General features: G+C 24.6%; 1 protein-coding gene across 3 annotated transcripts in view; it reads right to left on the bottom strand.

Moving 5' to 3' along the window:
* LOC112598045 (acetylcholine receptor subunit alpha-like) overlaps positions 1–16,539 on the bottom strand; it is a 163,758-nt gene that overhangs the window by 106,014 nt on the left and 41,205 nt on the right. For all 3 annotated transcript variants that reach the window (XM_025344370.1, XM_025344372.1, XM_025344371.1), the window contains exon 3: positions 1,543–1,587. In XM_025344370.1, coding sequence (XP_025200155.1) covers positions 1,543–1,587 — 45 coding nt within the window. The remainder of the gene's footprint in view (positions 1–1,542; positions 1,588–16,539) is intronic.

The raw sequence follows: 16,539 nt of genomic DNA, 5'->3' as shown, positions 1-16,539 counted from the left end.
ATAATTCATAAACATTGTTTAAAAATTTAGCTATAAAAAATGCATCATATATAATATATATATATATATATATATATATAAACACGAGACAGTTCTTTTACAATCATATAGTAAAGGATTATCAAATAACTATTTTAACGTAGTCCTAGTAACTAACTCATGTACGCAGTTCATCAAAACATAATATGTATAATACTTAAGTCATAAGCATAATGTATTATTTAATAATATGTAAATATACGTGTATGGTGTCTTAGTGTGCACATCTGTTCTGAGTTGGCCTTATACTTGTCACATACGTCATTTAATATACATATATAGTTGGACGTCGTTTTAGATTACCACTCTTAGTATTAAATATTTTCACGTTCTTTATTGACTATTCGCCAGATTTAAATCATACATACCTTTCATATAAATATTTAATACTATGGTATTTTCGTTTCAATAATCAAGAGGAATCTTATATTTTGGTTATTATTAATTAATGAAAAATTGTAGTTCATTATTTCCTTCATGAATATGAAAATGATATTTTAGTCTGGTAAATTATACGCTGTGGAATAATATTATTTTCACGCTCTATAGATTATTATAACCACTAGCTAATGGAAATATTTCCCTGTTATACTAATTTATATTTTAATCACAACATATTATTATGATAATGTTTTATTTTAATGATTTGGAAATAATATAAATTACAGTTAAATTTTATCATAAAAAACAATTGTTTAAAGATCTCAAATTTGTATTTGTTTATATAACTAATAGTTGTGCCTATGTGATTTGAATTACGTTGAGATTATTGTTTACCTACTAAATATATTTTAAATGATAAAATTTGATAAATTTTTGTATTTTCTACAAATTTTAGGATAATTTTATGTGTGTTTTTTAAGAATGAATAATAATATAATGTATACAAATTAAAAAATTCTGTATTTAAAATAATATGTAATCGTACAATAAAATGCACCATATTTGAAAATAGCAATTTAAATTTCTCAACTTAATATTGCAACTTGATTTAATTTGGTTTATATTTCATTTTAAAATGTTATGTTTTCAATGATATGTATCATAGTAATATTATTAAATAAATTATAAGGTTTTCATCAAAAATATTTCAATTTTAGATGATTTGATGATTTTCATTCGTTAGAGAGAGCATTTTTTTTTCTTTAAACTTACATTCTTTTGAAAACGATAAAAATGAAACATAGTATCCACTCTTTAAAAGTATATATATTATATAAAAAAGAATATATCCATACATAAATAATATATACGTATATACCATATTATACAATGGGGTTTATTGATTGCCAACACAGTGAAATAAAGGATGGATAGTAGAGAGCTCGATAACCCTATATAGGAATATCATAGCATGCTTTGATACAATGACATGGAACTTTAAGAGACAAAATACAATCCTCATCAAGTAGTAATTTATTTGTAGATATAAAACGGCCGTATAATACTCTGATCTTATCGATTAATTATAATTTATAATAGTCATGAAAATAACAATATTACCTGCTCTACCCACAAATTGGTGGTCATAATCTGATTTTTCAAGTTCTGAAACAAATTAAATAGGTAATTATTATAAATATATTTTAATATGAAACAATTTCATACGTAAAGAAATAGACAAAATAGTTAATTCTATTATGACAGTACGGGAATAAAATATTAACAAATAACAGACATTCCATAAGCATCTACGCAAAAACGTTCTGTTAGACCACGTATCAAGATTTTACGAAACACTAGAAACGTTGTGCGCTCCCAAAGTGCCTGCAATTCTAAAATACACATACTTTAATGTAAAAACGTATCATATGAATAAAACATTCCTCACAACCGATACACGCCAAAAGTAAAATGGATACTGTTTCTACAACGATTTATAAGAGCTAATCAAAAACTATAGCAATACAGGACTTCATTGTCAAAACGTGATTAAGCTCCTCATGGTCCACACAACCATATCTTATAGTTTGAATAGATGTGTGTTGTGTATCCATATTTCAATTCACTGGGTTGTTCAAACATTTTAATATGTTCGTATGATTATTTATTTCGTACTATTAATTAAACCTGCTTGTATTACTTTGTTTTCCTGGTAAACTTATACCGCCATTCATACTTATTTTCATTCTTCAAAATTTTAGTATTTACTAACTTGATATCATACAAATATTGTATTCATAACTTATTTTATTTATTGTTATATAAGTGCATATAATTATCGTTTAGCCCATAAAAGTTTACCTAGAAAAATATGATTATTATGACACATGCACATTAATTTAACTTAGTTTAGTACTTATAATTAAAATGAAGCTACACCAATCAGTATTATTATTTAGGTATTTAATAAAAATTAATATTATGCACAAATTTAATTAAGTTATGATAGTTTCTTTGATATATAAATATATTATGTTGGTCAATACCTTCTATAATTTCATGGCATTTTCAAGTGTATTAACGTTTAATGGATATTACTAGAACATATAAATAAGTAACTATAATATAATATATAATCAAAGTATAGGTTATGTCTTCAATTTATTTATCAAGGACATTAAACCATCACCACGTTTCAATTACTATCATAACGTCATTTTTTAATAATAAAATACATAACAAACATATGTAAAGTGTGTTTAAACAATCTGAATAAAATTGAACTATTAAAGTGTTTAATGTGAGATGGAGCAAATCTCAGCATCATAATAACTACATAATGTAAAAAGCATGTCAGTGTATAATAATATAACACATTAAACTTATACAAATCATTTTATATTTTGCGTATTATCGTAGAAGTACCAAGTATCAAAAATTCGACCCCGTCAAGATAACGATAATATAATACTGCACATTACCAGTTACAACCAAGGTAAGTATATTAAAAATATTTGTGGATTACACACTATTTAAGAACGAGCAATTTTAGAACAATATTATGCGTGAACGCTAAAAATACAGAATAGAAACCACTAAGCGATCTAAATGGGTAAACGGCACCAAACATATAAATAGTCACGTAGATATCCATTGTCTATAGCTTATTCTGTATTTTATTGCGTTTAATGTTATACGTCATTATATTAATAATTTTTCATTGACTAACATATGGTGGTTTGTGGCTAAGTTGGTATATCACATGACTATAGTCACAAACTTAATGAGTAATGACAAAACCCACAGTAATATAATCAATTATTAAAAAAAAAAAAATTACTCAACATGTAAACATGCCTATCTAATTTTGAGTTATTTTTATAACAATATTCAATATTTATATTTTAATGGTAAATTTATTTAAAATTTAAGTATTTTAATTTCATTTTATGATTTATATAATAATTAAAAGATCCGTCTTGAACATTCGTATAATATACTTGTATGCATAATTTATGTTTTCAGTATTTTAAGCTATGAAATGAATTATGAAAATAACTTTGGCTTATTCACATACATGGTAAAAGACCATGTAAATATTATATACCTAGAAAATAAAATACATGCTATTTTTAATAAAAAAAATGTTTTCAAAAATTAATCGCAAAATTATCCCATAACTTTTAAAATAGTACAAAAATAAATGATAATTTTAATTTAAAATAATAAAAATATATTGTTTTGGTACATACATGAGTATTAAAGTAAAAGTAAATAAATTTGTCACTCATAAATAAAACTAGACATTATGATTCAGTTGGTTTACCATTATATTGATAACCATAATATTGAAATATATTGGTATTTGATTTTTAGATAGTTAAACAAATTTTCAGAGAATCGAACAAAGATAAATAACTACGGAAGAATCGATTCATATAAACATAATACTATTTGTATTTAGTGAAATATGTATGATTTAAATTGTAGTACTTCATGGTACTATTATATTTGTTAAAGAAATGCACCACATGTGCTCAATACCCACGAAAAGCATTATACCTGTGAGTAAAACCTAACCACGATGAGCTATGTTTTAAGAATTTTAAAAATCATATATATTTAATTCGATGTTAAACATGCAATATTATAAAAATATTATGAATGTTATAAAACTATTGTAAAAAACAATCAGATCGATCTTTATGAATTTATTTTTTGATAGTTTGGTTGGTCAACCGTTAACCTATACGATAATATTGTATTTTAATGGCCAATACCTATAATATAACCATTGAAGCGGTAAAGAGGGGACGTTACACATATACTTGTTTGGAATAGGCAATATATTTATTATGAATTATGGTACGCTACGAACCTAACCTTGATTTTGTTTAAAATACATTTGAACTACAGAAGCTACACAATTTGAATAAATAGAGTAATTATGGCCACGCCGTTAAAATAAACGTGTACTTCTTATTTCATTATTGAATAATTAAACACCTTTAATGCGATTGTAAGGTTTTGATAAATGATAGTTAATAGGATTGTTTTAATTAATGAAAAGTATACCTTATAATATCACAAATATTTGATAAGCTGTTGCAGTGCATTAATTTTATTATCTATATTTCTCAGGGTAAGCCAAAGACACCGTCGCAGTGAAGATTGCTAAAGAGTATAGGTTACTGTCATCAACGTATGTATCTTACTTTTCGTAAGATAACACTATGGGTGTATGCCAAAAAAAAAAAAAAAATAATAATAATAATAAATAAATAAAAAAAAAACGAATTTACTTCCATTACTACACCCCAACGGTTTTCCATTGGACATAAAAGGTATTTTTTAGTGCCAACATTAAGAGATCTATGAAAGAGAAACGTTTAATTCCACATATAACCTAAAATATCAATACGTCGTTCGATAACCATAAGAATTTAATATAAGTAATATTTTAAGACGTATTAGTATATAAAATTTCATTTCAACTAGACTACATTACTTAATCTCGAACATTTGGACTTTGACCAATGCAAAAAACCTGCGATAATTGCATTTTTCTGTCTTAAATATTATTGAGATATATTTTAGTCAAATAAAAATGGCTATAGGGCATCGACATGAAAAATAGTTTATTTTTTTTAAATTCTTTAAACTCTTCTTATTCAATTAATTTTTAACGCATATAGGTAGGTTTTGGGCTAAATATAACTTTTTTTTTTGTCACCGATTTCGCGTCGTAAATTTACATAAACTACGTTCATTGTTATTATTATTATTTATTTATAATTTAAACATACTTTTACTGGTATACAATATTTACTGTAAAAATTTATTACATTTTGAGTTATATAATTTGATATAATATTATAAAGTTATTAATTATTATAATAGTTAAATACTTATAATATAATAAATGCAATATTTTCAGAAAAATATATAATAATTATCAACTTATCATAATATTAAAACTAAAATAAAGTAATTTAATAGCTATGTACATTTGCCTAAAATGGATATTACTCTATTGTATAGTTGTTTTAAATTTGAATTCAATTATATTAAATCATTGTAGACAAAAAAAAAAAAAAAAACATTAAAATTATGAGTAGAGACGTCTGCCATCACATGTTACTAAGCATATTTTATGATGTATATTTTTTTTTATATATATAACTGTTAAATTTGTTTATATTACTATTAATATTATGGAAACGGGTAAGGCAATAGTTTTTTGTCTACAATGGAATTATAATCACCGAATACAAATTTAAAACACCCATTATAGTGACCCACTCGATATCTAATGCACAGCATTCTATTCATAACTTTAAAAACATAATAAAAACGATTTAATGTTTTCCTTTTCTACAAAGAAGTATGTTCTACTGAAATAATCACTTCGACGATATAAAGTATAGGTATACAAATAATAACAATTTTTATATTTTCTTAGAAATGCATTATATCTATCAACGTTGGAGTATGTTAGATGAAAAAAATACTACATTTATTATTATGAAGTACTATTGCAATAAAATATTTGTTTTTTATAAAGGATATGACATGACAATACTATATATTTTTTAAAATATTTCGAGTGCAAATAGCGATTGACGATTATTTATGCTATTATGTTACACCGAATTTAATATGCATTTGTGCAAGCATAACAATATGAATACTACACTAGCATCTTTAAGCATTTGGAAAATCGTTAATCGCGTCTAAAAGTACTTTTTATGGAAACTCGAAATCACCGGCATTATTTTGTTTTTATTTGCAGTAAACCACATTTTTTGCTCATTGCTGCAAAATTTTATGTGGTAGTAATCCTGGACGGAAGTGAATGTTACATCACGAAACCAGAGGTCCTAGTCATTTAATGGAGTTTACATGAGAAAAAATACATCCATTAAGTTCTGCTCTTTTATCGCTTTTTCTTTCAAAAAGCTAGTTCTTTAAGACATTTTGAAAACGTTTCATAAATAAAATGATAAAAATTAAACAAAAAAGTTTGGAATATTTTTATTTTTTTAATTACCTACATAAAACCAAATTAAAGTAAAAATAAATTTTTTTTAATCATGGTATGCTGTATTTCTTATTTATCGTTGATGGCTTAATATACTGAACATAGATGCCGTATAGTAAAGCAATATAGTCTGATAAATACATCAAAATACTAAATCGTTATAAATTATAATAAATTAATTATAATGACATAAAAATAAGAAGCTATATTATAGTTCCTACTCGTATGTGTTATTCATAATATAAATGTGCTGCTGATTTCATACTTAAAAATGAAAAATATATTCATATTATTTTATTTATTTAAAGCCTACCTTTTTAATGTAAGACCTGATTTATTTATCTTATTATAAGAAACAATTTCTATTATTTATAAGTTTTCTCCTTGGAATAATGTATTTTGAAAATGATACATATTATTTATTACTTTTAAGGTGTAAATGTCTTTAAATCATTGACTTGTGTAATCGCAATTTTATAATAGAATGATATTTGTACAAACCGTTTTTTTTTCAATTCGAATAATACTCGAGGCTTTGTAAATTATTGTCGATTTATTTTCAGGTTTCTTTAAAGCTTTTTACTCCCTCCCACCCTAAACACATTCATATACGCATCTATATAACTATTGATAAACTTAAGTTGCCGAGCTTAGTTTGAGAATCCCAGTAGTTGATGTATCGGGGAAAAGTACTGACTACGTTTCACAAAAATAATCGGATGTTTAACAAATGTTTCAATTTCAGTTTATACTGACTATAGGTATCGATGTAAAAACTTAAGGCTATTGTATAAATAATAATCAATTTTCTATTTTTATTTTACTAAAAAAAACTTTTAAACTACTGTTGTATTAAATCATAATTTTTAAATGTATTATGTTATATAATATAACAAATATTGAGATAGAAATTAATTTAGTTTTTTATATACATAAATATTAAAATAAATTAAATAATGTAAATTTTAAAAATTTGTATTCTCATAAGATGACGTTTTCACTCAAATTAATTTAAATTCTTGTAATAATATGAAATATAAATGATAAATATACGTTTTGAACATCTGCGAAAAAAAAATAAAAATTATTTTAGTAGTTGTAATTTTTATTTTAAATCATAATTAATTTTTTAGAGAATACTCTGAAATAATTCAATGTTAAGGTTTATTGTGTGTCAATTTATTATAATAGGTATCAACGTGTAAAATTATACTTTGGTTTTTTTAAAGGGAAAAATGTATTTAAAAAATGTAATATCTTTCTTGAGATAATCTTATTGAGATGTAAAATACTTAAAACTGCAATATTGATGTAATGTATTTTTTTTGTGTTTTATAACGTTTGCTCAATAAGCGGAAACTGTATTTTAGAGAATTCTGATTATATTTATAATATCATTCAATATTTTAATTATTTTAATTTATTTTCTTGCATTTTTTTTTTTTTTTTGTTACAAACGTTAATTTTGTACTGTAAATCTATTGTTGCAATAAAAACCAGCATATTGGTTTAGAATGTTTAGATGCTTACACACATAAGTAAATAGCGCTAAACGTGTATTAGATATGTAATATTCGTTTACAACCGTTTTAACACCAGGTAATAGAAAATAATTATAGAGTGATAAACTGATAACAGTATTTTTTTTATTATTGTGTCTTTAGTATTTTTAAGTATTTTCTGAAAGAAATTTCCCTATTAAAAATACATTTACGTTATATTTAATATTTTAAACTGAAAAAAAAAATTTAAATGCATTGTTATTTTGCATACTTTAATATTTTTAAGGCATTTTTCATTTTTTTTTTTTTTTTAGGTCATCAATACTCCAACCATTGTAATAATCGGTAGTGGTGAGGAAAATTATCTGAGTTTTAATATTGTTCAAAAGAACAAAGACTCTAGAAACAAACAATACCCAAATGCCAATGTCAGGTTCAGCTACAGACAAACATCAACATAATACTTGAATACAAATTCATCGTTTTCGATATAATATTATGAGGTACAAATAACTATAAATATGTATTTGACTTGTGTAATAAATATAATGATTTACGAGCAATTAAACTATACCTAACACAAATTAAAAATATATTTGTTTATATTATAAAAAATATCGTAGTATTAATATAAATTTTAAATTCTAAGTTAAAATTATGTATTAATTTACTCATATTCTCACTCCAAGGGATCTAGGATTCGTATTTTTTGGATCTCGAGGCACTGTGGCACCGAAGGAAACGAAAAAGCTGACCTAGAAGCAAAGAAATCGTCGACTCTCCCTCTCACTGCACATGCCCCAGTAATAGCCAAAAACGATGTCCAACTCCTGATCAAATCCAAATGTATTCAATCTTGGCTTTCATTGTGGAATATTCAATCCACTAAACTCCACGAAGTCAAACGAAATGTTTTACCTTGGCTTCATCCTTTGGATATGCCAAGGAAAACTGAGGTTGCAATAAACAGGCTTCGCATTGGTCACTCGCATATTTCTCACAGTTACCTAATGAATAAGGAAGATCATCCCATATGTCCTTCATGCAGAGTCCAACTGAGTATCAAGCACATTTTAACGGAATGCCGCATCTACGAAGAAGATAGAGTAAAGGCCAACCTTCCAGAACATATTTCCACCTCACTCAATTTCACCAAATACTCGTTAGACTCATTAATCCTATTCATTAAAATATCTAAATTAATACATAAGTTATAACTATACATTGTACATTAAGATATTGTCTATATTTGTATTTTCCCCAATAAATTGTTGCCGAGGCGTTATTTTTTTTTAATAAAAAAAAAAAAAAATCACATTTAATAACTGTTGCCAGATCATTAAGAATCGATGAAGTTATACTAATACGTCATAGCTAAGTCTTACATTTCATATTTATTTTTATCCTTTTATTTGATTGTTATGTATTTTATTGTGTACAACTACTTGTTTAAAAATTTTAATTACATCAAATGTGTTAAGTTAAACCATCATGTAGGTAAGCACTAAACACATAAACGATTTGTGCATAATAATTTTATAACCTAATCGCATAAAGGACATACCTATGATTATATAGCAACATTAATTAACCATCTCCATATCACCTACGATGCGTATTTCCACAATAACGTTGCATGCCGTAAGCATCTTATATAATACTTTGTAATAACCGATTGTTTCAGACTCTATCTAAAAGTAGAATACACCAGACAAGAATCTGTTTCCGTCTAACGACGCGCATTTCCCACATAACGGCAAAGGTAGTGACCGGTGAAAGGGGATTAAATTGCGCAGAACTGGTGTACCTATTCTAGTTTGAGACAAAGATAAGACATTAAATTTCAGCAGACACTACTTGTAAACCTATATTAGTATAATATTCCGTACGCTATACATGCCAGTTTTTCGTTTAATAAATTATCAGAGTAAAAATAAAAATTATTTTTCTGGAATATCGCATGTGCTGTAATTAGGTGCCTAATATAATAATTATTGTATCGAATAGTTTTCTTTTGTACGCTTGCTGAACAAACATATTAAAAATGCTATATGTCAAGAATGAGCAACTGGCGGTCCGCGAGCCTTTTTTATCTAGCCTGTGCTACATTATAAAAAATATCATACAATTTTAAAGTTAAAAGTTCACATTACAAACAAAATAAATTCTAATTAAAATGTATATTTTGAATGGCCTTTTTTTTGGCTATCTATATTCTGACCCGTTAGATTTTAATTTTCTAAAAAGTGGCTCTCTAATAATTTTGAGTTTAATATTATGATCAACTACACTGTGTAATGTGCTCAATAACATAACTCAAAATAAGCGTTAAATTCAAATGTTGAATAATGTACATAAGAAAAAAAAATTGTACGGGTTTTGATTTTTTTCCTTTGAAAAACCCCGTTAAATTCAAAGCCACCCACAAAATCTTATACAGACAATCAATAAAATAATAATTTCAATTGAATATTAAAGTATTTTATTTAATTTGATTTTAGAATTAATCAATAATTTTAAATAACTTATAAATCTCTGTTTCGTACGATTATTACAAAAATTAAGCCTGTTTATTTTTAAATAGATTTTAAGCTTAACGTTATATTATGTCTTTATTTTTGTATATTAAATAAAATGTATTGCTAATTAATTGTTACGCTTTAGTAAGTATATTATATTATTATATGTATAATAATATACTGTTATGATACTTATGTATCATAAAAACTTTATTTTTTAAAATGAAAGTACAAACATGAATAGGCAATAGAAATAAATATCCTGAAACATTAACAATTATATAATATTATCATACATTTAATATAAACAAAAAAATTATCTTTTAACTTAGCATATTTCATTTACTGTCACGTTTAAATGATACTTATCTAAATATAATATCATTATATTGAATACTCATTAATACAACGTTGAAAGTAATAAAATAAAGTGATAAGACGGCAAAGGTCCACCGCGAGTCTTAATAGATTTGCAGTACCTACATAATAATTATCCATATTTAAGATTCAAAATATAAGAAGATTTTTTTAACGATATGACAGTTTTAATAATATAATAATAAAACATAGTGTATGATAAATATATTTTATTCATTGATAAAATTTACTTAATAATACAAGGATAATTAAATAGTTGTTTTATTGTGAATTAGATTTAAGTGAAATAAGTAATAATATCATAAGTAAAAATGCAGGGTTTTCCGGTTACATACCTTGAACAACTACTGGTTCAAATATGTATTAAATTAGAAAAAAAATATTTTTATTATATTATATAGATATTTTATCTAATTAAATCAATGTCTACTCAAAATTTCAAAAAAAAAAAAAAAAAATGTAATCGTTTACAATTATTATGCATATTAACTTGACTTATATAATAATAGGTTATAATAGGTATACATGTCTGATAGATGACAGTTGGAAATCATCACAGTGTATATTTCTTAATCAGGATAAAAATATTTCTTTAAAAAAGCCTTTAAAAGAATTATAAATTTTTAATATTTTTGAATTATTTGAAATAGTAATATTAAGATCATTATTTAACGTGTTCTTATTTTTTGTTTATCTTAAAGTAATTAGTACTCGTATACTCGTAAGATCTTTAGCCACATTATCAAACAAATTAATATCACTTAGTACTTAATTGCGTTTTTGAAGCAAGTTAGTAAATTTTCTTCGAATTTATTCTGCCACTCAGTTTAATATGACCTAAAAATGTATCAGCATGCCTGCTTATTCATAAAATCGAATATAATAGAATTATCAGTAATTATTTTGTATTTTAAAGTTTGATAAAAAGAGCACCACAGTATCATTGATAAAAAACAAACAATCTAAAATATATAAAAATCCACACAAACCAACTGATATCACAACTACATACAAAAAATCTTCCAGGTAACCCCATCCGACGCCTAAACCGCAGCTGGCCCAGAGACCTTCTCAATTAATCGATATGCTAATTTAAGATTCATGTAAAGGTAGCTCTACTGTGAGTTTCCCTTTTCACCGCCCTATCACTGTCATTCCTCCCTCAAATTTACTTAATGTACCCATAGTATAAATTGTAAATTTTCAATAAACGTTATATTTATAAAAAAAAAATCCTAAAATTTACCTTAAAAATACAAGATAAAATTGCATATACATAAATATTTGATCATATAATACATTTTACTATAAACTATTTATTTTTGATCAAATAAGAAAATATGCAAGAACATATAAATATAATAATTTGTTAACGATTGAATTATTCCTTTTTAATAAATTTTATTTTATTTTTTATTCCATGCTATTATAATCTATTAGTTATTGAAAACAGAGTAATGTATAAGTAATCTCAGTTTAAGTAATGAGGATTACTTATCCATCATAAAGAATTCAGTGATTTTTAAATAATAAATAATTATTAACTATTATTTTTTTTGTTATATTTATTTATACCCATTGGTATATTTTGAGAATTGTTATTTATATTGTTCATTGTATGGTTTTTTCAGTCTACGGAATTAGATCATTAGTTATTTTACTTAATAAAAGCGAAGTAATTGATGAAAATCTGATTAGTGTAAAGCTTAAGTTTTAGGTTAAAAATTGTGTGATATCTTAGTGTATTAACTTAATAGTGATATATTTAAAATTATATTTTTTATATCTAAGTATTTATATTAAAAACGTTCAAAACTATTCTTTAAAATAAATCAACGATTTGATAGTTGAGAGCTCACTTTAATATTAGTCTAGTTCTACCTGTAATAATAATATAGATGTATAGTTTATGAAATTAATATTCTGTGAGCCTAAAACCATAAAATTATAGTTATTAAAAAAAAAAAAAAAAAACATTGCTGTCACGGGAATAGTTGGATATGCTTCTCCAGCCATTATGCGGTCAAGTATGTGTGTGTGAGGTCGAATTCAGCACGGACAACTACATTTAATTTTGTTTTTAACAAAAACATTTATGACCATGTTTCATTAAATTATTTTTTTAGACATTACTGGTATTTATTTTTACACCGATCTGAAATCAGTTAATTCGGGGATTTTTAATTTAATATTTTATTAGCTGTAATACAAAATAATACCAAGAACTATAATTTTTTTACGAATTCTATATTTAATTTATTGTAGGAACTAGTTAATCATTATTAAATGTATACTACGTGTAAGAAAATATAAATCCATAACTATAATATTACTGTAAATATTTTTGATAGCATTTTAATCGAGATACACTATCAGAATGAAACCGTTTTTGTGTGTATATTGCACCCGAGCTCAAAAGAGAAAGCAAATGACCATTATATCATATACGAGCACAAACAAAGGATATTATTTAGAAATGGAAAGCATGTTTGCGGACTGAGTATCAATAGACTGTTAACAGCCTGGAAATTAAAACTTATCATCTGTGATTCTATATTCCATTATACATTTCAAATCCACCCCTTTCGATCATAATATACGATAACATTTCCACCCAAACGTGAGTAGATAAAGACATCACTTCCTAATTTATATCATGAAATAATCAACACAGCTGAATGTCTGATGGTGTCATATTATTTATATGCATGATTATTGCCGCCACATTTTATTATTGCGTCAATGACTGTATACATATTGTTATATTATAACATTATATATGTGTGAATACTCAAGAGGACGACACCACTCACTCGTAATTTTTCATAAAATAAAATAAACGATTTAGTGGAGTAAACAATCCTGAAGGTTTAAAATGACATATTTTTATACTTAAGATAGATGATGATATTCTCCATGCCATACCAGCATAATTTTTTTATTATTATTATTATTATTATTATCTTTGTATTCAGTAACTGTAAAAAGTTATTGATTTTTTTATTTTTTAAAGCTTTATTTTAAATTTCTATGTCTGGTGTACGACTGTGGACAAAATATAAACGCTACCACTAAAATACACAGAAAAACAGTTATGTTTCACGAGTGGAAATTTATTTCATATAAACTGTAATATACAATATACGTAATATATATTATATATATGACGAAGAATGCGAAAAAAAACTGACTTTCTATTACATTGTCAGGGCATTTGGTAAAATATTCTATATTTTTGGCAAAAATGAATAATTTATAATTTAATTATTTCATAATATACTGCCTTAGAGTTTAAAAGACTGGACAGTTTTAAAATGACAATCGGTCTATTAGAATAAAAAAAAAAAATAAAAAAAATAGATCACGTTTCAGTATTAGGGCGAATAAATATTATGAATATACTCGATAGTGATTTCAATTACCTATCTATATCATTATGACCTAGATATTCAGATTTATCCTAATTTCAAAATTATGAATTATAAGTTTATTGATTTAGTTCTGATTATCTATACATATTATATTAAAGTATAATCTATGTACCTAATTACCCATATTAATATAGTGTACATATAAACAAAATGTTAACAAAGTAAGTAATCGACCTAAACTGTAAATAACTATTTGCACGTGTATCATGTATATATATATAAACATACGTAACTAAACAGGTATTAACATTCTAAAGTGTGTGTATAATAATTGTACAATTAAGAATTTTCATTAATTATCTTTAAATAAGACTCAAAATTTAACTTCGTATTTTACATTTTTCACTATATCTTAATCACTTAATAAAATTTCTGAATCACACGTGAATATTTCAGCATTATTCACATATAATGTACATTTTATACCTCAAAAAGGCGTTATAAAAAATTCAGAGTTTTATTACTTTTTCTGTAAAATATTTTTAATATTAAATATCTATAGCCAATTTGATTGTTTCAACTACTTAACTTGTTTTTTTTTTAAATACAATATTCGTAAGATATCTATACAATGAAATGTCTGTTAAAATGTTTATTTGATTTAGTCCAAAGTGGCTTATTTATTGTCTCCGTCCCGTCTTTTCACAAAAATAATTTGAAAATAAACAATCGGTGTTAGCTTAATTCGATAAAGAAACAGAAATATATCACTTAACTTGAACAATTAATCGTGGGTTCAATAAAAATTTTAAGGAATAAATAACGCTATCGTATGTATATATTATTTATTCAGAATAATGTATCAAATAGGTAGTGGATACCGATAAATTTTCATATTTCATCGCAATAGATTAAAATTCTTTATTATGCATTTTCAATAATCTATCTCGGTATATTATGGTTATCGTAACTACCCATGATAAATAAAATAATTATAATATTAAAAGTGATAAAACGTTTCAGTTTCGATTAAACACACTTAAGTTGTGAACCAGTGTTCATTCTACTAATTCGTTTTCTTTTTTATATCTTATAAATTCCATTTTTCCCCATTTTAAAAAATTCTACTAGAGCTTAATTTGATTTATTTGAACACAATTATAATTAAGTCTTAAGTGATATTTATTTATATTTTAACGGGTAATACACTTTAAATGTAAGTTATAATATACACTTGAATTTTATAATAGTGTAACATGTATAGTACAAAAGAACACAAAATTATGACTTTAAATACTTAAAAGAAAATCATAAGGTGGGTTTACATTGGGATTTAATATCAAATGACTCATTAGTTTGTTCAATAGATAGTTAATACTTAATAGAGCATATTGGAATTAAGAATGGAGCGTGTGATTTTCTGAGTCTTTGAGGAACTTTAAATTTCAATAAAGATAACAAGTAAGAAAAAAGTAACATTAGCACTTAATAAGCTATGAATTAATTAAAATTTTAACGTTTTTCTGCAACCACCTAGTGAATTAAGGTTAGGGAAATCTGCTATTGGTACATAATCATAAGGTGCACGTGAAACAATTAATAAAAAAAATCTATGAATCGCAAAATTCTACGTCTGACTCCTTTTATTAATTTATTTAAAGTTGTAAATAGTATGCGGATTCCAAACAATAGAGCTATATTCAACAATCAAACAAATTAACACGAAGTAAATAATTTTCAATAATTTTTTAAGTCTTAAACAAGAAACTGTCCTCATTATAAAATTGAATTTTCTAAAACACAGTAATAATTTCAACACTGGGCCGTGGAACAAGCGTTTTGAAGTCTAGGTATATGATACAGTTGATAAGTGTAATATTGTAAGTATTGGAACGATAAATATTTAAAATCGGAGTTTGAAATCTACTATAAGTTATGATAAGGGCTTGCATTGGAGAAAAAATTGTATTATATGTTATACAAATTTTGAGTTTATCGTTACCTATTCAGAATTTGCGTTTTTAGAATTAACCTTTTTATTATGTTTTATAATTCATAACTACTAAATAATTGAAATTATTTTTATTTACTTTCAATTATATTCTCTATTTAACATTTTGCGTTATGTTTTTTTTGATGATATATCATATTATATATTGTTAATCATTATGTTTTGTTTTGTGTTATTTAATTATTTATGTTTATCGTTTTTCGTTATAATAATGTTTACAAATTTCAATTGTTTTTTGTCAAATATAATGTTATAATCATAACGTTTTTATAACGTTTTCAAATCCTAGTTATAA

This window comes from Melanaphis sacchari, unplaced genomic scaffold (assembly GCF_002803265.2).
Source record: "Melanaphis sacchari strain LSU unplaced genomic scaffold, SCAv2.0 Contig44_pilon_pilon, whole genome shotgun sequence".
In the NCBI taxonomy this organism is placed as follows: Eukaryota; Metazoa; Arthropoda; class Insecta; order Hemiptera; family Aphididae; genus Melanaphis; species Melanaphis sacchari.
This window is presented reverse-complemented; position numbering and strand designations above follow the sequence as displayed.